The following is a 23,414-nucleotide window of genomic DNA, read 5'->3' on the forward strand; positions in this document are numbered from 1 at the left end:
TAAAGATGATGGAGATATGGGAGAGAGTGGAAAATGAGAAGGGAAGATGGAGTGAAGATGGAGTTCAAGAAAAAGAGTTGAGACTTCCTCCATTCTGCTTTCTGTCTGTGACCAGTAGGTTTAATGCTCAAATGTCCCTCTCTTGCACTCTCTGTCTGTTTACAATTACCGTGCCGCGAATGAATCTTCCACGAATTACCGCTCAACTGGCAGCCCGGACTAGTCAGGAACAAGGGAGCTATTAGTGGAGGAACTGAGGAAGGAAGGAAGAGGGGAAAGCCAAAGGGAAGGCAGTCCAGCTCAGAGGCCCAGCGAGGGAGAGGAGGGAGGGTGCACGGGGGAAGGCTTAGTTGGATGAGAGGGAGGGAGGGATCAGTGGACTTATACAGCAAAGAGGGAAGGGCGATAGAGAAGGAGGGCTCAGCCACATCTCCCTGAGGCGATCTGCTCGACAGAAGCAGAGATCCCAGAGGAGGGGACAGGAGGAGGAGGAAGAGTAAGAGACCGTAGCATCCCCTCATCCCAACCCACCCATCTCCCCCCTGCCAGCAAGAAGACGAGATGAAAGAGATTAGTTCTGGGGTCTGGCCCGGAGGACAGTGGACCAGGCAATCTCTGAAATTCCTTCATTTCTCAAGCAACAGGATTTAGGATGGGACCTCTCCATGGCCCTTTGACAAAAGAAATACATGAGAGTATTTCGTGGGTGTGACACTATCTCAACCCCGTCCATCCCCCATCCAACCTGAGTCGAGGTGTTTTCGGGCATAAGAGCGCTTCTGGGGACTTCCTGACAGCCATAAATTACTTTGACTGCAGAGATGACATGTGGGGGGAAAAAGAAGCCCTGGTAGCCCTTTTCTGCAACACCAACACACACACACATAAATGAGCAAACAGAGGTGCAAACCTATGAAAGAGCCGCCTTTCACACGGTCATTCATCAAGCAGCGCCTGTGAAAGAGGAAATGAAGTGACACTGTGCCGTCATCCTCTTTCCGATACATCTGCCAAGTTCTTGCAGGAGGGCCGCAGGGCTTCAAAGACCTCAGGCATGTTTCTGTCTCACTTTATTGTTATACCTCTACCTGACCTCAGGGCTCATGCTGTAGGTGTCATAGAAAGTTCTCCTTAAAATCATCAACTCAATCATTTTTCAGTTTTCAAAGCAGACAGGCCAGTCCACTCATCTTTTAATGCTGCATTTTGGAAGGACAGAAGCAAAGTAATGTAGTAGTAGGGTAGTAAAGGCATAAGCCTGACAGATTTAGCAAAATTGAATCCTGTGCCAGCAAGCATTAGCATATACCTCTAGGTATTGATTTATCAGCCTAAATCACAGTAAAGAAGCAGTATGACCACTTACAATGTGCTCATATAGTTAAGGGGTCAATGTTGCACTTGTAATGTCACATTGCTTAAGTTTGGGGCAACCAGTGTGCAAAGTTACCATCTGAAGCTCAATCAGCACATATGAAGTGACTAATAATACAGGTCCGTACAGAACTGGATCACCTCCATTAAAATGCAGCATTGTATTCTCTTTTTGGGACAGACATATAGCAGTGATATAAAAAAAAGAAGAATTAATTGCAAAGGTAATCAGGAGATTAGTTAATAATCATTAGTTGCAACCTGAACTCTAATGTTAAACAGGCTCTTCCTCTTCAACATACAAAAAGCAGCTGAAGGCCTAATAGTATCCAAAGGAATCTACTTAACCACATGCTTAACCAACACTGATGTATACATACAGCTCAGCTACAGGGAAACACAACTCCAACTCTGACAGCCAAATGGTCCCCCTCACTGAAGGGTCTGGTAGGATTGATTTCATTTCAGCTACAATGGGTAACTTGAATCTTGATGAAGACGACTGAATCCGGCAGAGGATATACATTGGGATACCGTTACTCCCCCGGGCCTGTCCAGTGTGGGTCTGACATGACTGCAGCAAATAATAGCCCATTTGTTTAGCCATTCTCCAAACATGGCACTGGACCTCGTTGAAGTGAACAAAAAAAAAAAGGAAGCACAAACCTGCTTTTTATCACAGGAAAAAAGGAGACACGCTGTAGCTCCCATTGCGACATTACCGTACCCCCTCCTCCTCCTCCAACTCCCATTTCAAATCCCCCCAAAACTTACACCTTATCCACTTGTAAGCAGCTCTTAATGTGGTGTTGGGATCCCCAGAGCAGAGAGACGGGCTCAGGGAGCTTCAGCAGGGGATATTTGGAACATACAAAGGGAGTATTATTTGTTGCACCCCTCCGGTTGGCCCCCTACCAGTCTCTATTCTGTATGTGGGTCTGACTGTATCCTGATGGTGGCGAATGATGACTTCCTCCTACTCCCTGCTTTTTACACAGACTAGGGAAAGCAGGCTGTCTAATATCCCTTCAAGTGGCACATATGTTTACCGATATATCAGTCAGTTAAACTAAACATAATGTGTGGTAAAGATGTATCTCAACGGTTAAATCGTAGTGATGTCAGCACATTATATGACAGCATTAAAGCAACTGTGTTACTGAGGCATTTTGTGTTTATCCAAATTTCGACACAGCTTCCATAAACCTCACTGTCTCCGCTCTGTATTTTCTCTGAATGTTTAGGTGGGGGCATGTTGTTTCAGGTACTGATGAAGTACAATCCTGAAAGGCCAGTTTGAGTAATACGTCCATGAGTTTGAAGGCTTATCAGATGCCAAAACACCGTGGTTTATAATACTCAGAGACAAGATTTTACAACTTGGATGGTTATTACGGTGGCAAGGCAAACTTTTGTTACTAGAAATTGTGTGTTTGCATGTATCTGATTTGCTATTTCAGCACCTTGCTGGACGGCATTGTGGTTCATCAAAAAGAGACAGGTTCAACTTTTTTTCGCCAGGCGACCATTGGCACCCGAGCTGCATCAACAGTCTGGTTCAATCCAAACGTATGGCGCTGAGAGAAAGGCGTTTTCTTGTGCATGGCTCAGTCTGAACGCAGCCTAAAGACAACTTGATTAACATTAAAGTGCATTTAGACAAGTTAAGCTTACATCAGACTTTTACTATGATTGTGTTTAAAAACGTATTGGCTATAATATATACTATATTATTATATTATTATCGTTAGCTAACCATCACTGTTAACCAACACACTGGATAACACATCCGTCAGACAACAGGATTAGCACTGACACATTGTGAAGATCATTATTAAAGTCTGCTGTGATAGACTAGCAACTTCATCATAAAGAGTATAAAAGAATCTTTGTCATTTGAGGAAGAGACAAATAAAAAAAAGGACAAAGGAAATACAAAGAAAGACGTACTGAGACGTCAAAAGAGGAAAATATACTAGCTCTCTGGCAGCATTGCAGAGGGGGGGTTAGGAGTAGCATTTATGAGAATAAACGAGATTTCCTGAACTGAGAGCATTCCAAGGGCGCTGGTGGTCTCGGCTTGCCAAGAGGCAAGACGACACATGCTGGAGATGTCTGCCAGGTAGCAGAGCACAAAGAGCCCTCATTTCCTCCCTAACCCTCCCTCCTCCCCACCAACCTCACCCTCCCACACACCCACCCACACCCACCTACACACACACACACACCACCCTCTACCATCCTTCTGTCTATCTCTCTATAGCTCGTCAAAATAGAGGAGTGGCTGACTTTTGATTTATAAATGGCGAGTCTTGCACTTCTTCGGGTCACTTCACCTGATCACCTGTTAAAAAAAACAGGCAGTTTCTTTCTACAAAACATTCTGTTACTTCTGTCTTTAAAGACGTTTATGTGCATTTCCGTCGTGTCTAACGTATTACATAGATTAGATTAGAATAGAAATTCCTATAATATATATAACTCTTCTTAAACTTCATCGAGTTTAGCTGCACATGCAATTACACTTTCTTGTATTGAGTTGAATCCATTTGAGGCTAGATAACCAGAGTTAGTCAGGTCTTGCAGGTTTTTTCTACGTTGGTCGGATTGTAGGCTTTTTGTGTTGGTATTCTTGGATGCACACATGTGAAAGCTGATACTAATACAGCCCTTGAAGTTTGATACTTGCCTGGGGATCCGGCTCCCCCAATGCTCACAAACACACACACATGCACGCAGCTTCCCAGAGCTCATCCATCCCTAGGTGGTATCCCATTACTTGCTTGCAAAGACACACGCACACACACACACACACACACACACACTTTTTGTTTTCTTTTGCCACTGTAGCTTCACTAAGCCACAAGCCAAAACTCTCACTCTGCCTTCTCATTACTGCGTCTTAGAAACACAACCAGGGCAGGAAATACTCTGGTGAGAGAACAGTGTTTATTAATCAAAGAGAATCATACCAAAACTGCAGCTAGTGGTTAATACTGAATACTCAACACTGAATGAAAACAGATAAAAAGAACACAGCATTTAAGCAGAGAGACAATAATAGCTACAGTGTGGATAATATCAACAGCTCAGCTCAGCTCAGATTCAGCAGGACACCCTGTACTGCGGCAGCGGGGCCCTATTCAGAACTGTGCAGTCAGGAAAAAACAGTGAATAAGCTCTAATCCTTTAGGACAGCACCAATAGAGATTCCATCATGCTTGGCTCGTTACGAGAGGAGAGCAAAGCTTGGGAGATGATAACGTCAGTCCAACACAAAATAAAATATGGCCTGTTTTGACTGGCTGGCTTATAGCCGTTCTTTTAACTAAGGGTTGTTTCCTGTTGAGTGAAGGCACAGCTCAGGTGGAGGTTCCTGCCAAAGAAAAGGCAAAACAAAAGGTGTTCACAGAGCGAAACTCTGAGGATCCTCCAGTGCCCTCCCGTGAGGGTGAATAACAAAGACTGACATGTTTTGAGTGCTCATGTGAGGCTTTCTTCACTTAAGTCGTAATGTACGATCTTTATGGAGGAAGGAATTGAGAGGTATTCATACGAGCCAACACACAAACAAACGTGCCATTTAACATGCGATTTGAAGGTGTCACCTCGGGTTATGGGTAGTTGTGTTCGACAATTTCACCTTTTTCTGACATTTAACAGATCAAATGATTATTCTTTAAAATAAGCAACAGATGAATCAACCTTGAATTGTTAGTTGCTGGCTGCGAGTAACAGACACAGTGTAACAGAGATTTTCTTTCCTATGACTTATTTGACACTTTCTCAACAGTTTGAGGTGGGGAAACCCAACCATTCTGGTTCAGTAGGCAGGTGATAACAAAAGCATAAATCATTTGCAAAACATTACTGATTATGATCTGGGACACCAGCATGCAAGAACACATGAATGGAAAGCCACACACACACACACACACACACACACACACAGAAATACAGAGGCACTGATGTGAGCTCTGAATGCAAGAGAGAGAGATCGGGGATCAAAGCTACACTTAACTAATGCCTGAATATTTATAAAGTGGCCCACTAATTACAGTCTGGTGGAATTCAACTGTGATTACAATTAGCAACGTCCAGACTGGCTCGAAAAACACTGGCAGATGTTCAGACTGCTCAAACTGGCCTGATGTCGGGTATTTACTTTGTATGACTCCTGCTTAAGCCCGGTAGGCCACAGAAGGACTTTATAAATTAATGCACCTATTAACATGGACGTACTTGTTTGAAAGAAGACACAGGGCCAAATGAACTGCAGTTACTTGTGTGACATAAACAGTGATTTTGGTGGGTCTTACATTAAAAAGGACCACTAAAACCAGGACTTACAGTCATAAGCGGTGACCATAGAATAGTCACATGTTGCACTACTACAACACTAGCTTGTGTTACTGGAACTGTGTGTCAAGACACAAGACCACAAGACCATGAAGGCTCATAAAATATCTCACAAGACCTCATGTTTTAGTGCCATACCACACTGTAGAGTGGTGAATGAACAACCAAATTACTGCTAAAATTAGAGAGACAACATAAGAATGTGGAGCTGGTATACAGCACAAGCTGCACAAAGTACCATAATCCAGCACTACAGAATATTAAATAATACACAGTTCTTTGACACATAAGCCAGTTTTTTAGCCTGTTTCTGTGGGGTAAAAAGGCATTTAACGTAAACACGTTTCCTGTTGTTGTCAGCCAAAAAGAAAATTGGCTCCATCTGACAGTTAGTCGTCAATCTTATCTAAATTCCACATATAACTTCGAGTACATTCTTTGTCCTCGGTGGAATTTAACCTCTAACTGCAGGGCTTTCTTACTTAATGCACAGAGAAAGATAAGGGCATGTTTGAAACATTTTCTAAGCATTTCTATGTGTCCTGGCATTTTGAATATGCAGAAAATTGTCAGTATTCAACATAGTCGTCAAGAGAACTGACCCATGTCAGGTTTGGCACCATCTCCTGTTCAGAAGCTACACTACAGTACAGGGGGCTGATTCTCAGAGGGAGGAGCCTTCAACCTGAAGAAGGGAGAAAACCTAATACATGCAGAACCTGAGTGGATAGAAAAGACAAGACTTTCTGAACTGTTGGAGGGTGAGACAACAAAGCAAACTTAAAAAGAAATTTACAACAAATGCATGCTCTGAAATGCTTTGTTTTCTATAACATGGTGTTTTCACAACTTAAAAACCATGTTGAGACACTTTTCAGTCCAGCAAAGAACCACTTGTGTGTCATTTATCATTTGTAATCAGAAATAATCTTTATTCAAACATCATTTATGTGGCTGAATTTACCCTGACACTGCTGTCACATTTTGCCATTTGAATCTCCCATAATTAGATAAAAGCTGACTTTTGTGTTTTATGGCTAAATCTGGCATGTGACAGTATTCTCGGGAAGGAAAGTATTACCATCATTTATTTGTTGTCATTGTTCCAACATGAAAACACAGCTGGAGAGCTGTTGGGTGACTCAAACAGCATTCTGGCACAATTTCACCCATAACACAGAGCGAGCCGTGTCTGTAACACTGACATTCCTGTCCGGACAGGATTTGTTGGTACAATTATAGTCAAATAATGTTTATAAATTATAAAATCTGTATATTGATAGCACTTCACCAGTAGCTGAGAAGGATATGATCTTGTATCCTCAACAGGGCGTTTGTAATCGTAAGTGAATAAATTCCACTGTTGGTGATTATTCGTATTGATAAGTTGCCTGATATACCAGTGGATAAGGCAGGGTTTGCTAAGTTAAACTTAATCAACAAAAAAGTGGATGGAAACAAAGAGTGCTGTGGCTGTTGTTTGCATAAAGAAAGAAAAAACTGTGCTGAAATGACCAAGGCACAGTGTTTTATACAACTGTAAGATGAATATGCTTGGACTGTAATGTCAAGATGTCACCACACCCATTACAGTATGTTCTTTCCTTGTTGGAAATGTCCATTGACTGTTATATATGATATCACAACTGTCAAAGTTAAGGAAAAACAATCGTGAGAATGCCCTGGAGTCTCATCCAGTGACAAATGTGAAATGCAGCCATGTTAACTGTTCCTATAGAGTATCAGGACAGACATATTGTCCTTTCAACTCCAATTCTTTTGCCTCCGTTTTGTTTTTCGCCTCTTGATCTGATAAGCACCCAGTTGGGAACCTCTGGTCCCAAACAAAGACCCATCTGCTAGTAATCTTCTCCACTGTAAGCACTCCTGCCTCCCGATAGCATGCATGAAGCCGGCGCACATTAGGGTAAACAAATAGGCTATTCAGTGAAACAACAAACCAAATGCTATCTTTCCTGAGGATTGAGTCACCCATGGACTCACAACACCAACAAACTGAAGGAGAAAAAAAAAAAGGTCAAAATGTGGTTTTAGACAAACAACGAATGGTAAAAGCGACATCTTGTGAGTGTGTGTGCTTGTGTTTGCATCAGTGTGTGCAATCAAGTAGATGGACAGCAGCTCGACAAACAGAGTGACAGGGGGTTCTTCCTACTGAACAGGCTGGATAAATATTCCCGGTGGTGCTAATCAATCACCACGGCCTGGTAACGGTCACGGCAGTAGGAGATGTTTGGTGACGTGTCATCATGCAGAGGACTAACCTACTTACATTGGCCACTGCACCTTCTACAGTTCTTACATTTCTTTACACAAATAGATACAGGAGGAGATGATGCTGTGGAAGTTGAAAAGGGAAATACGTGTGTGTGTGTGTGTGTGTGTGTGTGTGTGTGTGTTTGGCACAAGCACAGATTATTCTGGTTGGTCTGAAGTTGTGAATAATGTGTATTACATTTATCAGTAGCGTGATACAAAGACAAGAGGATGTAGTGGAACATTTTGTGCTTGTGTGAAAACTAACTATTTGCTGTCTTTTGTTATCCGGTTGTTAAAATGTGATTCAGCTGCATTAGTCACATTATGCTCATGTTTGTCACTGGTGCAATACAAAGGCCAGAGGAAGTTGGAGGACTTTGTTCATGTGCAAAAAGGACAGGATGTCTTGTTTTGTGAGTGTCTTACTTTTAGAAATTAGGATTCGGAGTTATTACAATTTTGGGCGCCTTTGGTTTGTATTTAAAAAGTGCTGCGGTGTCTAAAAAGGATGCGAACGAAAATGAGAAGTGCAAACAACTGCAAATGGACCTATATAATAATAATATATAAATACTAAAACTTCAACAATACATGTGTATTCAGTAAATCATGAATCTCTACCGGAGAAGCTTTTAAAAATACAATATAACACAATAGAATCATATTTTCACAATGTGATTCAACTGAGAGTTGATGAATAACAATGAATTTCTGCTCAGCCATGCAGATAAGGCTAATTCTAAGGTAAGGTGTATGAATTTAGATTTTGACCTTATGGATATTGATTGAAAAACAACGTTTGACATTTCTTTACATTCATTAGAGAGTTTAACCTGATTCATTAAATGAAATATAAAGCATTGTGACATTGGAGCCCCACTGGAAAGAGTTTTCCCAACTCAAAACAAACTTGTTTAAGAGGCGAAAATCCACACACACTACACTGTCCCGTAGCAGTGGTTGGAAAATGGACATCAGGCCTGCTCCTTTCAAACTCAAGTAAATCACACTGTCTCCCATCTCTTCCTCTCCCCCTCCCTCCCACTCTGTCTATCAAACAGCTGAGGCCCCCAGGAGCCTCCTCTGCTATACCAAGAGTTGACAATGACTTCATTGACACCCAAGCGTCCCATTAATCTTCATTTGTCCCATCATATCCTGCCATTGGTATGGAAATGCCCGCCCATCTCCGGTCTGAACTGACAGTCGGCGTCAGTGGTGGCAAAGGGGTGTTAACGGTGGGTGCTAAAACTGTAGGGGGTGGGGGGCGAACGTGGGGTGCTTATCTGTCCATTTGGCAGCTTCCTTTCCCAATGCATGTCATAGGTTCCCCATTCAAATGACTGGAACCTTGTGAGACTACCACACAGACACGCATGCAAACACACACACACACACACACACACTCAGTGGGAGTGCAGGCAGGGGGAGGTAATCTGATTTCTCAGCTGCCCGGGAGACCACTTCCTGAGAGGGAGGCCAGCTTGTGGAAGGACGCCTGGGGTTTCCCATCTGTCCACCCAGGGGCTTGACCCCCTACCTACTGTTAAGAGAATTTCATTCTCTTTCTCTCTCTCTCTCTTTATGCATCTTTGTCCTCTCAGATAAACACACACATGCAAACACACTCTGAGGCTGTTTCTTAGCCACCACACCACTAATGGAGTTTGAAATGAGACGGCAACCAGTTGCAGAGATGGAGGAAGTTGCTGTCATTCCCCCACCACAGCGATGGATCAATTCTCCACAAGCGGGCTAGAAATGGAGAAGGGGTGGTGTGTTTGTGGGGGTTAACCCAAAATTTGTATGCAGTGGATTTCTCCGAGGAGTATCTCCAAGTGCTGATAGATTTGCAGTGAGCGGTTACCAGTTTACATAAAGCAGCTGCAGATGTGTCGACTCTTGATTCATTTTTCTTAGTTGAGATATGTGATTATTATGTATAAAAATAAGGTAGAAGAGTGGATTTAAAAAAAAAAAAATGCAAAAGTTTGCATAGAATAGCTGAAAGATTAAAACAATGGCAAATAAAAAGATAAACAGATAAGAAAAATTGTGTGCAAAACATCTATTTTAAGCTTCCTTACAGCATCAGGGATATTTAAGTATATTCAGAGTAAGTTGAGGAAGAAACCCAAAGACAAAAACTGGAGGAAAGACAGAGACAGACGGCAGTTTGAGCAGGAGCTCAACAAGCACTGCGACATTCTCCTTCTCCGTGTCCTTTTTTTGACGAGGCACAGACTCCGTCTTTGATCAGCACTCAGGAAATTTCATTAGGACGGAGATGGGTGGATAAGAGACCAAAGAAAGCTTTTGTGGATGGGAAGGGGAAGAGAAGGAGATAAAAGGGTAGAAAAATAGAAAATGGAGGAGGGAGGGGTGCCAAAGGAATAAAAAGACTGATAGTGGCATCTACATTGTCTCAAATCGTCATGGATGGAAGAAAGAAAGAAGAGATAAACCACCTGTAGTGCATTTTAAAATGACTGTATCAGAAGTGAAATTGTTACTTGACATAATTAATGATCACAACCCCGAGCTTGGACCTAAAATTAGATGTGAAATGATCATTAAATGAATCGGATGCACCAAATAACAGACACAGCCTTCCAACCTCTGCCCTGCACTTTTCACAAGCTACTTGTTGCCAATACTTGATTGAGTCTTGAAACAGAACTATTAAGTCCATAGCTTAAATTATTGATATATGAAATCAAAGTTTGACTGTGAGATTGTCCTGAATTTGACTTAGCAAAAACAAATGCGTGAATATTTTGCACACGCTGCACTTTGTTAATAAACAAGACTGAAGGTCTACCGCCATGCCAGCAGCTCTCTCCACATCAGTGCTCAAGGCTAAATTCTAACATCAGCATGCTCACATGCTGACAGTGACAATGCTAACACCTTGACGCTAAGCAAGAATATTATTCACCACCATTTAGGTTTAGCATGTTAGCATGCTAACATCTATTAACTTGAATACAGCAGACGCTGATGGGAAAGCTATTAGTTTTGCAGGCAGCAAAGAAACTGAGCAAATTGAAATTTTGACCAGATTAAGACACTGAAGAAAAAAAAAAAAAAGAGATGATCAGCAAAGTTATAACAGTTCATTATGGAGGGGACTTGAATGTCTGTACCAAAGTTCACGGCAATCCATCCAATAGTTGATTAGACAAGGCACTCGAAACCGTGAATGTCATAGTTATAGGGTAGAAGAAAAGGTCAGAGGATTACCAAAGTAATCAGGATACATTTGGAACCTCTGTGGACCATGTATGTCAGTACTAAATGGGAATTATGTCCAAAATGAGAGTGGCTATCAGAGCCCAAGCTTAGTTCACAGGTTGTGGGAGCAGCAACAGATAACAACATACTGATCCAGTCTGATCATGACCAACCATATTTTACCGTTGCTGGTGTTCTTGATCGAAAATAATAATCTATGTTCCCACAAATGGAAACAGCTATATCTGTATATCCATACATTTTTAAAGTTATTTCTTTTTCCCTTACAGTCACGATGAACCACCATTTGATCTCTTTGAAGAGGACGGACCATAAGTAAACTAAAGATAGGTAGAGTAAATCACTCCAAACAGGTATAATACGAATGTATTCAAAACCAAACAAGGTGTTAAAAAATCCTCCAGCATCTATATCAATTTCACCAAAACAAAGCAGTGAGGACATCCGAAGAGAGAGTCAGGGAAGACAGACCGGAGCAAGCGACCTTTAACCTTATCAATCACGTACAACAGAGGAAGGGAGGGAAAGGAGGAGACAAGAGAGACAAACACACAACATCCCCTCAACCTTATCAATCACGGACCAAAGAGGAGGAAGGAGAGATAAAGACAGAGAGCCAGCGTCTGTTTACCTTATCGATCATGTCAGGCCGGTTGGTGGCGGCCAGCACTGTGACGTCTCGGAGCTGCTCAATGCCGTCCATCTCTGTCAAGAGTTGAGCCAGGACCCGGTCGCCTACACCGCCAGAGCCTGTGGAGCTGGACGGGTGGATGAGAACATAAGATAGATGAGTGGAAAGGATCGAAAGAGGGGGAAACAGAGATGAGATTGATGTGTGGATGGCCGACTGAACGGAAGGATGATGGAGAGGGGAAGGGACGTATGTTAATTAGTCAGAAACTGGGAAAAAATTTAATTACTGATGTTGTGTAAAGAGTTGAATTACTGATAGATGATGGATGGGGTGGGTTACTGTGAAGAAATGAAGGGAACAAGGGTGGCAAGACGAAATATTTCTAGAAATATGTATGGAATAATGGAGAGAGAGAGAGAGAATGGAGATTAATGCATGATGTAGGAATGAGTGCATGGATGATAAGTAGCATCGTCCTGCTCTCAGGAGTCCTATTCAGCACACGTCTCATTCATCACAGATATTTGCTCTGTTACGTAATGATGAAAATCGTCCAGCTTTTCGATACATTTGAATAGGTTCACTGACACTCTAATAGCAGGTTCTTTCATTAGCACAATTCTTCTAAATAAAATGCATTGGCTGCAAAAGTGAGATCTCCTGCCAACGACGAACAGCTTTGACTTAAAAAGTCACCAGAAAACGTGTCATTCCTCTCAAATAAAGTTGCCCTTCCGTAGGCAAAGTTAACAAACCAGTCACCTCGCTTGGACTCGGTAAATGTGGTACCTCTGTTCTGCCAAGTTCGGACATTTTCATACTCTCAGGATAATATCATGATATTTCACTTTTGATGACCAACACGTAATGTGAACGCAACGTTCCTAAACAATGTAGAACCGATGCTGCGCCCTTCATTCGCAGTGCAGCCGCTGCCTCACTTAGCGAGCTAACCAACACTGTAAAGCAGTGACGGTGCATTTTAGGAATGCCCTCTGCTGGAATACAAGGCAAAATCGGACTATTTTTCAGATGTAGATTAATATTCATTTGATAATCTAGTGAGTATTTGGGCCAACAGGACGGTGTATGTGGGATTGACTCAACATTAACTGCGAGTTTGTATTCATGTTAATGAGGGAACATGTCAAACAGTGTGACAGCATGGCCCATTGATGCGTTTATTAATAGTTTTTGGACAACAACGAAGCTCTATGGCACAGAAGGATAAAATATATCAGGCCTTAGCTGCACCGTTAATAGCTTTAGTGGGATTTGTTGACAGTAAGAAAAATAATATAGAGTATCACCAGTCTTATCCTTTAAGAAACTCATCAGTGTGTTAGTCACTGTGTTACAAGGTGGTTATTTTCCATAACACAGTGCAGACAGCCAAACTTCTCAGCTCAAACACACACACACACAGTCTCTGTTGACAGGACCAGCGGAAGTGCCAGACGTCCGCAGAGACAAGACTGCAAAGGAACACAAAGGAGCTCTGTCACTGAGATATGAAGGAGTGGAAGAGAGAGGGGGAGAGAGAGGGAGAGAGAAAGTTTGGGTGAGGGGAGATAGTGGGGAGAGAAGGAAGGAGGTAAGAGGATTAGGAAAGGGAGGACAGAGTGATGAATTGGAGAGAGAACATGGGAGAGACAAAGAATAAAGGTGGTGAGAGAAAGTGAGGTGAGAGAGGGGGAGCAATAGAGGGAGAGACAAGAGCAGATGTCTGAAAAAAACAAAAAAAAGAGATGTGACAGAGAGAGGGGGAGAAAGAAAATGAGGAAAGATGGGGTGAGGGGAAAGAAAAGGAGAGGAAGGATAGAGAGACAACGAGGGAGTGAAGGGAAAAGAGAGAAATGGGGAGCGAGAAAGCGCTTCAGACTTTCAATTCGACATTTCACTCTCTTTTATTCATTGTTCTTTTCAAACCAAACAATCCGTCTTTACTTTCAATTCAGTCAATCCTAAACTTTTTTTTTTTTGTCTTTTCTCATCCATCACTCTCTGCCTCTCTCGGACATTCGGCCTGTTTTTGTATCTATCTAGTTTGTCTGTCCTTCTTGTCTTCTTCATTTCATTCCACCAGTTTGGACTCGTGGCAGGTAGGCTGACAGATTTACAGGTGCTTCTCATCTCCTGCCTCAAGAAGGGAAAAAAAAAAAACACACGCATTACAGCACAGGCTGGCTGGTCGTGTCAATAGTTTTGAATTCTTGCCATGTGTGCATGAGCCACTTCATTGATTAAACATGGCAGGAAGTGAAGACCAATAAATAACCTTTATAGATCAGCGCTAAGTGCATATTTAAAATGGCGAGTGGCCCCCAGGCGCCGGTCCAGCCCCATTGCATCCAGCTGACAATCTCTCATGTTGCACTGCATTATTGGTGAAAGCTGGCTGCAGCTGGGTGGAGAATCAAAGCACATTCGCAAAAGTACAACACGGAGATAAGGAGCTTGGGGGGGGGGGCTCAATCATACTGGAAAAAGCAGAGAGAACTTGTCAGGCCCTGAGTCATGCAGACAAGCAGCAATAGAGTTAAGTGAATGAGATATATAGGTGGGACTGCTGTGCCAAAAATAAAGATGGTGGAAAAGAGGACAAGTGGTCTTGCCCATTTACTATTTCCATATGCAATACTTGTTTTTTTTTTTTTAAGACAAACTGTTAAGATATTAATTCTGCATTTCATGCTCAGAGGCACTTAATCAAAAACAAAAATGTTAAAATATGTTATGTCTATGTATTTACAGGGACGGCCTGCTGGCCTTTCTGTGCTCCCTCCTACAACATCTAGTTTCATCGACTGGTTTACCAGGAAGCATGCTGCATATTTGGCCTTCCCCATCTGCCGTGGACGGGCACAATGAAGTGTTTGTGCGCCTCCGGTCTGTGTCCTCTGTCCGCCCCCCGTCCTCTTTCCTTTAAGCCACAGATGTTCCCAGTGCCATCCCACTAAAGCGCCTCCGGACAAAACTGTGTTCTGTGTGTGCCGGGAGAGAAAAGCCGCAGAAGTCTAAGAGGACACCATGAGAACCGAGTGCTTGGCTTTGATAGAGCAGTCATGCAGACTTTTTGGGATGTTTGCTTCATCCATTCATAAGCGAATCTTTGTGAGACAAGCTGGGACGCAGGAGAAGGATGGTAAATTAAAGCAGACCGCAGCAATGACTGTGCATTTGTCATCGCTGGACAATGTGTGACCACACTGCTGAAAATAGCAGACAGTGGACAGTAGCCGTGGTCAACAATCACCAATCACCCAAGAAACGTGCAGAGAGGAAGTGAAAACACACCAAGTGGGCAGATAATGTGTTTTTGTCATTAAGTTTTCTCCTAAAACTAACACACCGTACCTTCCTCTTTCACTGGCGAGAGCATCAATTTCATCAAAGAACACGATGGAGGGAGCGACAGTCCTTGCCTTCCGAAACACCTGCAAGTAGTGTTGGTAACAATGGAGGAGAGGAACACAGGAGAAATCTTAAACAGGACCAATGAGTCATTCTCTTCAAACATACACAGGAAACACACCACTTATTAAAGTCAGAAATCACATCTCAGGTCATCCGTTCATTACAACAACAACTGAATATATTTACAGCAGCACCACATTTTTAACACTTGAGTTGAATTGATGTGACCCAGAAATGACCGTCGGCTTACATGAGCTAACATGAACATAACAATAGTACCAACAAGCCATTGTAACATTTTCACTGTAAAAATCGGCTAAGGGAAGTTAAATGTACTCACTTCTCTCACAGCTCTTTCAGACTCTCCGACATACTTGCTGAGTAATTCTGGACCCTGAAAAAGTTTAAACGGTGTTTAAGTGATCAAATTTGGTCCATAACTTGACATGCTGACAAGTAGAAATGTTCACTTACTACATTATGTGAATCAAATATCAAGTACAATGTACAAAGCAAAAAGTACCCTGAATTAACGGATCCCTGGAGATGATGGCTGAGGTCGAATTTAAAGTATCTAATTTTGAGCAGCGGGAAATAATTGTGATCGTCTTTCGCGACAATCAAAACTAATCGCATTATGATGTTTTTTTTCAGTCTGGCCCCCAGAGAGGGTTATTTGTTATTATTTATTTCATAAATAGTGCTATTTATTTCATTAATAGTGTTATTATTTATTTCCTGACTTTTTTTTCTGTGAAGATCCCGGAAAGGGTTATTAATATTTGGTTATGTGTGGCTTTCTGGAAAACAATAAATGTTTACGTTTAGGCACCCCTGCGATCGTCACACTTTTTCTGTTACAAACTGACCCCGGCCCCCCGTCAGAGAAGGGAAAAGTTATGTGGCCCTCACAGGAAAAAGTTTGGTGACCCCTGGTTTAAAGCGAGAGCTACTTTAAGTTCCTACAGAAAGACTACAGAAGCAGCTGCTGTCCTTTAAGGTCTTTTAAAGATTAAAAGTGAAACAGTGATAACACAGCGTGACAATGTCATGAAGGACGGCAGGTTGCATGCTCTGTAATCGCTCACTGTACAGGGTGTACCAGCTTAGTACAGTTTGTGTGTAATATTTGTGGTTCAGCTGGCAAATAAAGACATTTCCAACAGTGTGAGCACTACAGTACAGTGCTTTCTACTACTGCCTTCCCACTACTCACAGTACAATTGTACTACCACCACTTCTGTTATTACCACTGCTGCTGCTATTGCTACACATCAAATAAAATCTTATCTTCGGCATGTTCTTACAGGCAGAATATCAGGTTTGTCGCCAAAATGAAGTACTACATTTGATTTAGGTCAACAACGTGTGCAGGGTGCACAGTTGAATTCGAAGTTTTTGCATGGCGTCAATCGCTGCCACTCAAAAACACTGTCACACGGGTGATTTATCTACAGTTTTGGCATTTCTCCTCACTGAAACACACAAATTCCTCCAACTCAAACAGAGCGCAGTTAGAACATGCAAAGTATCGTTGGTGATTACTGCCAGCCTTACTATTACTGGTTATAACTGCTGCAGCGTTTTCTCTTAGTACCATCACTGCTATTATTAGCATGTATACACTGACCTGGGGTTATTCTCTCCACTCCGGGCTCTAGTCCACACTAAAAGGGGGTTTTTACCCCCAAAACAGCTTTTTGACTATGACCGGCAGAAAGGTTTCAAAAACACTAGTGTTTTTTTTTTTTCATCTTTAGTGTGGACTGTACGACAACTGAGCTTTTCAAATACATGAAGTATACTGCACAGACATCAGTATCAGTAAAAGGTTAGAATGTGCCTATACATTAAATTAAATAATAAATATACATATATTATATAACATAGTATATACTAGGTTTATTTTTTCAGATATAGTTTTGAGAATAAAGGAGAATAAAGTTCTTTTGGCTAGGAATTTCGACTAAATAATAAATTCAGATATAATGGCAAATGATCGCAGGAGAGAGAGAGCTTTAACCAGCCAAGACTCATAAGCGTAAAGTCAGTCTGTCTGTCTGTCTGTCTGTCTGTCCTACCAGAGGATTGCTGCAAAGCATGATTTTGTTGTTTGCTGACAAAGAGGAGGAAGAGGACTTTAAGTCATTGTCCAACTGTGCATGTAACTCCTTTCATGAAGAGAGCGATTGTGCATGTTGTTTTCATACCCTCATCGCATTTCTTAGATTTATGCGGTTTAATGCAGACATTGTCTACAAATACACCCATAAGCTACTCCACCAACACCACCTCCACTCTTATTACTACTACTACCTCTATACCTACTAACCAAACCTTCCACACCCTCTCATCCTCACCCTCAGTCCTTTCCTCCCTTTCCTCTCCTTTGCTCACAAGCAGATAAACATCCAGTCAGCCCTCACCAGAACTTCCTCCCCTGCAATCCACCCTTTCAACACCTCGGGGCTGACGGAGGAGACGACACTTAACTCCCAGCCCTTTTGTCTCCTGCAGCAAGTGTGGAGGTTGACTCATTAATCCCAGGTTCCTCTCTCTCTCTGCAGCAGAGCCAAGGGCTGGACATGGTGAGTTTAAAAACCATTGACGCTGCGGAGATACGAGCCGTGTTGTGAGTGTGTGTTTGTGTGTGCACACGCGCATTTGCGGATGTGAGTGTGTTTGTGTGGCTGCAGTGGGAGGAAACTGAAATTGACAAGATGATAATAGGGCTTTTTCACACAGAGGAAACAGACTGAGCCTTAAAGTATCCACATTTAAATCTGGATAACGTATCTATGTCAAAGCAACCGCTGCACTGGAAAAACCTGATACTGTTATTGCAGATGCTGGAGAGCGGCTTTCAGCAGGAGGGACAGGATGTTTTTTACCCTTTTCATAAAGCAGCCTGTTGACTTGAAAACTGCTGCACATGATTATAGTACAGCTCTTTTTTGATCACCTTTGTATCAAACACAATACTTGAGTCAACAGCAGTGATAATGTCTCCAACACCAGAGTGAACGTGAAAACATTTTGAATCTCAGCTATTGTACATTAGTTAACAACATTTGTTCACGTGGTTGTTGACCTTTGACTCACCTTTACAATTGTATGGCACAAATATGCAAATGTCGATTAAAAAAAATTCTATTATGTGATGTGTTTTTAATTTTTTCTCACTGATCACATGCACACATGCATGATAAAGAAGCACTGCACTGAACTGCAATTCAGTTGGAGTGGAGCGAATTTGCATAATTTGAATGCGCACGTGCAAATTCAACTTATTTCCGTATACGAGCGGCCATATAGATAAAGCGTAGAAGTAATTGGAGATTTAAGAACAACTACTTTGTCTGTATTTCAAGCAAACCTTTGTGACTTTGTCCCCTCGGTTACCACATCATACTGCAAATTAAAACAAACCAAACGAAAAACAAGCTTGCAAATCACACCTGCATTTGCAGAGGGTTTAATGACCCCGGTTGAAAGATGCTGTCGAAGCTCTCTGTCTCGCATGGCAACAGCTTTGGAAATGTCCACTGATCAAAAACTCAACAAGCTGATCAATCAATCTCTGTCAACCAGGCCTGGACGGGCTAAGGTGAGGGTGACAGAGGGGGTGGCAGAGAGGATGGGGTGATGAATGAGAGGGGACAAACACGAGGGCAAAGGTCGGACAGGGAGGCTTTCAGCAGAGGAGGGTTGTGCCGTCAAACCGCCTCCAGGTCGTGAGGGAAACATCTCAGCCACCACTTCGACATATTCAATACGATACAGCCACTCATTAAATAACCCACAGAACTTTTAGTGGAAATCCTGAAGTTTCCAAAGATACCAAATGTGCCAAGATGAAACTTGTCTTACATTAGTGTAAATATCATAAAGCTTTGATGAAAACTTGGAACAAGCTCATCCAGAGTATACTGTATATGATGCTGTCAGCCAGTGCAATAAGATGATTTTTCTCCAAACTTTGACTTTGTTATGCACAATGGTCGAGCTAAAAGGGCCTCGACTGTGAGATGAGATTAAATCAACACATCAATCACTAAGCTAATGGAATCACTTCTGAGAACTTGCTTACAAGTCTTGTTTTTTGAGTGAGTTCTTGGATTAGCTCCATTGGCTTATATTTTTCACTGAGTCATGTGCAGCATTTTGATGGATCACTCAGCCAGAATATGACATGAAGAGTAACACCTGTAATACATTATTTGGTCAAATTTATGTATACAAATTGCGAAAACGACGACTCTTTGCCCAGCATTGTTTTTATATATAGAATAAAATATACTGATTGATGGAAACTCACTTTAATAGCCAGGAAGTTGAGCCCACTTTCATTAGCCAGAGCCTTGGCTATCATGGTCTTGGAGCAGCCTGGGGGTCCATAGAGCAAGACTCCTTTAGGTGGCTGGATCCCCATGCGGGTGAAGGCCTCAGGGTGCCTCAAGGGCCACTCCACAGCCTGCTTCAGTTTCAGCTTCACCTCCTCCATCCCGCCTACATCTGACCAGCGGACCTGGAAGGAGAAGCCAAAGTAAAGTTTAACAATAGATTTTGTTGTTTAAGTGAAGGACAAATTGTGTTTATGTACATTTACTTACTACGAAGGCAAGCTACATTATGCATGTAAAGAATATTTCTTATATTCTTATTTTCCAAATATAGAAACCAGTATCTAATAAATCTTATCACTGCAGCTGTTGATTCTTTGTTTATAAAACAAGAAAATGAATGTTTTGTGCTTCCTGTGATTTATTATGCTTTATTATGCTTAGAGGCAGCATTTTAACCATGATGTACATAGGAACACTGGCTGAAAATATTTATAACTAATAATAAAAGATCCAAATGAGAAGAAAAAGAGGAAAATGACAATAAAGAAGTGGACAAAGAAGAAGAACTAGAAGCAGAAAAAGTAAAGGAAGATGAAGAGAAGAGGAAGATGGTGTAGGATCAGCAGAGGAAAGAGACATAGCAGCAGAACAAACAAACTTATGTTGTAGAAGCACATTAATTATTAAAAAGTAAAAGAGGATGGAGGAATACAAGAAGGATGTAAGAACACTGCTGCTAGAAATAGAGGACAAAAAGCGCAAACCTGCCTTGAATCCGAATCAAAAACCTGAATTCAATTGCGTCAGGTTCAGTGGTATTAATCAATCACACAATAACATGCAATCAAACAAGATGCATCACACGTATGTAAGCTGGAGGAGGACAACAATGAATGGCCAAGTACTAATAAATGATCAACACCAGGCCAAACTTACTCCAACTCATTCCGCCTCTTCTGAAGTATCATACAGCTCTAATCTGTGGCGGCTCAAACACAAACACATCGCCAACAATAAATGCAACAGACCAAACAAACTCTGATTGCACGCTGATGTCACTGGTGTTCTCATGGAGCCCACGCGGAGGATCTTTAACTTTCTGACCGCCCGAGTAAATTGCAGAGAACTACAAGTTCTTCCAGGCGGATGACGGGGTCGGGGGGGGGAGATGAGGGAAGTGAAATATAAAAGCATATTTGGAAGGAGACGGAGGAACAGAGGGCTCGGGTTAAATCAGGGAGACTCTGGACGGAGTGAACAACAACAGAGAGAGTCGGCCAACAGCTGTCTGTCTGACAGATGGAAGGAGGGAGGAAGGGAGGGAGAGAGTCCGGCAGTGAACAACCGGAGGAGATAAAGTAGATAAGAAGAGAAGCCCTTGTCCAAAACCCTCTCAGTGCTCTCTCCCTCTCTCATCCTTCCTGTATTCCCTCTTTCTTCACCACCCATCCATTATTCCCTTCCTTCTTCAGCTCTGCTCCCACTGCATCTCTTTTCTGATCGACCTTCATACCCTCTCTCTCTCTCCCTGTCTTATCTGTTTTATCTCCTGCACTCCTTTTTTTTTTTCCCTCCCCACTCTCTCAGAGTACATTTACATGCACGGAAGAAATCAGGTTATGCAGGAAGTAATACGGAGCGTTTGCATGCACTGCAGTGGCTCAATATACATGCAGTACGGCAGTAATCAGATTTCTCCCCTAACTATGACCTTATTTTGAACAGTGGCTCACATTAAAGGGACACTGCGCTGATTTTACACATTACGGTCAGTTTATTTGACATGGAGAGTATTAGTAGGCATGTAAAAACAGCTGTACACCATCTTCTGTGGTCATGGAGGCAGTTTTCTAGGGTCTGAGAAAATAACCCTGATGATGTCATCAGGTTATCTCAGGTTGGGCTTCATATTTTTGTGAGAAAGCCTGTGGCCAGGGGCGGTTTAAGAAAAGATGTTACAGAGATCCAGCGTTTTTTAAAATTTCACTCATGGGACTAAAAGTCAGGATATCAGATGCTAATGGATGTAATTGCTGGAGCACCCCTTTTAAAGGAGAACCTTGTTATTTTTTTTATCCGGGGACCTATTTTTACATAATTTGGGTCCAAAATGACTGACAGGGACAGGAAGATTTGGAATTAGTCCAGTAGATCACCTCCTCCAGCGGCTGAGAATGGGTGGTGAACGAGCTGTAATGGCTGCAGTGTAATCCTTAGGGGGCAACTGCACACCAAAGGATTACAAGGATTAAAGTTCTTCCATTAAAAGTGCTTGTTTTTGCTACTGACAGGCTCAGATTGTTATCCGAAGTGTCGTTCTTGGCTGTCAGTGGAAGCAATCAGCTGGACTAATTCCAAAAGCTTCTACCAGTCATTTCGAACTCAGATTATGCGAAAAAAGGGCCCAGGTTTAAACAGTTATTCTTTAAGTGCAGAGGGGATGGTGGAAACTTATTTAGATTTACACACAAGCTACATGTGTGAACATCAATGCTAGCTGAACTGTAATGAAATCATGTTAAATACAAGGATGCATTATGTGTGGCGATCTCTCCTCTCGTCCCACCTCTCTGCTGTCAAAACAGTGCACTCCCAGTCTGAAGTCTCTGTCATGCACATGTGTACGTGCAAAAAAAGTCCATTACAAACCAGGTTAGGTGTACACTGCCAAGAAATTGTTCTTCAGAAGAAATCTAGCAGATTTCTCTTATTTCTAGCCTGATTACTGAAACCATGTTTCTTGTACATCGAGGAATCAGGTTCAGACACTGAAAGGATTTGTTGAGTGATCAAATAGTCGATCGATAGAAAGGATTCATCCATTTTTTGGGTTCCAGATTTTCAGATATGAAAATGTACTAGTTTTCTCTACTTTCTACAACAATAAACTGAATATATTTTAGTTTTGGGACCATAAAAACTATTTGACAATGTCATCTTGGGCTTTGGTTAATGGGCATTGTTCTAACATTTAGTTTTGTTCATCTACCTTCCTCACCTCCCCCTCATCCCCCCCAATCTTTCTGTCTTAACTTTCTTATCTCTACTGTGCTCATTTCTTTCTTTCTCTCTTTCACTTGACCCTCACCATCACGCCATTTATTCTCCCTTTCTCTACTTTTAACATCTTCCTTTCTCTCTCTCTCCATTTCTTCCTCTCATACTCGTTCCCCCTCTCACCCTCCTCCTGCTCTCCATCCAGAGGTAACACATCCCAGGCCACCGGCGCCGTCTCCGGGGAACGAAGCACCTAATGGAAACCTGGCGTCTGGCCACATACTGTAAATACCGAACAATTTATGGACAGCGCCGAGCGAGAGAGGGGAAAAGACGGATGGAGGGGAGGGGAAGGGAGGAGAGGAAGGGAGAGAGAGAGAGAGGAGTGTTGAAGAGATGAGGAGATAGGCCGGAAGCAGGCGAGCAAACCAGAACTCTCATTTGAAGGCCCGGAGAGGAATGAAATGAAATAAAATAAAAAAAAGTGCAGTGAGATAAAAGCAACAGTAAAACAGGCTTACAGAGAGAGAGAGATGGAAGAAACAGGTGAGCAGGAGAAAGACGGGTAAAGAGGCGGATGAAGACGATGAAGAGAAGTCATACAAAAGGTTTTGTGGCAATACCTACAGTAGAAAGCAATCAGTGGCTCAAGGCAAAGTAGACAGAGACAAGCTGAAAAACCATAAAAGCCAGAGTTTTTGACAGTATCACACAATCATCATCCACCAATGGAGTTAAGCCGGCATGGACAA

At 42.2% G+C, this 23,414-nt stretch overlaps 1 protein-coding gene across 1 annotated transcript in view; it reads right to left on the bottom strand.

The window, feature by feature from the left end:
- The window catches only part of afg2a (AFG2 AAA ATPase homolog A), a 100,728-nt gene that overhangs the window by 56,314 nt on the left and 21,000 nt on the right, over positions 1-23,414 (bottom strand). The window contains exons 12-15 of the mRNA XM_070836580.1: positions 19,638-19,847; positions 15,660-15,713; positions 15,260-15,339; positions 11,900-12,026 (exon numbers count right to left, since the gene is read on the bottom strand). Of these exons, the coding sequence (XP_070692681.1) occupies positions 11,900-12,026; positions 15,260-15,339; positions 15,660-15,713; positions 19,638-19,847 (471 nt within the window). The remainder of the gene's footprint in view (positions 1-11,899; positions 12,027-15,259; positions 15,340-15,659; positions 15,714-19,637; positions 19,848-23,414) is intronic.

Source organism: Pempheris klunzingeri, chromosome 9 (genome assembly GCF_042242105.1).
Source record: "Pempheris klunzingeri isolate RE-2024b chromosome 9, fPemKlu1.hap1, whole genome shotgun sequence".
Taxonomy (NCBI): Eukaryota; Metazoa; Chordata; class Actinopteri; order Acropomatiformes; family Pempheridae; genus Pempheris; species Pempheris klunzingeri.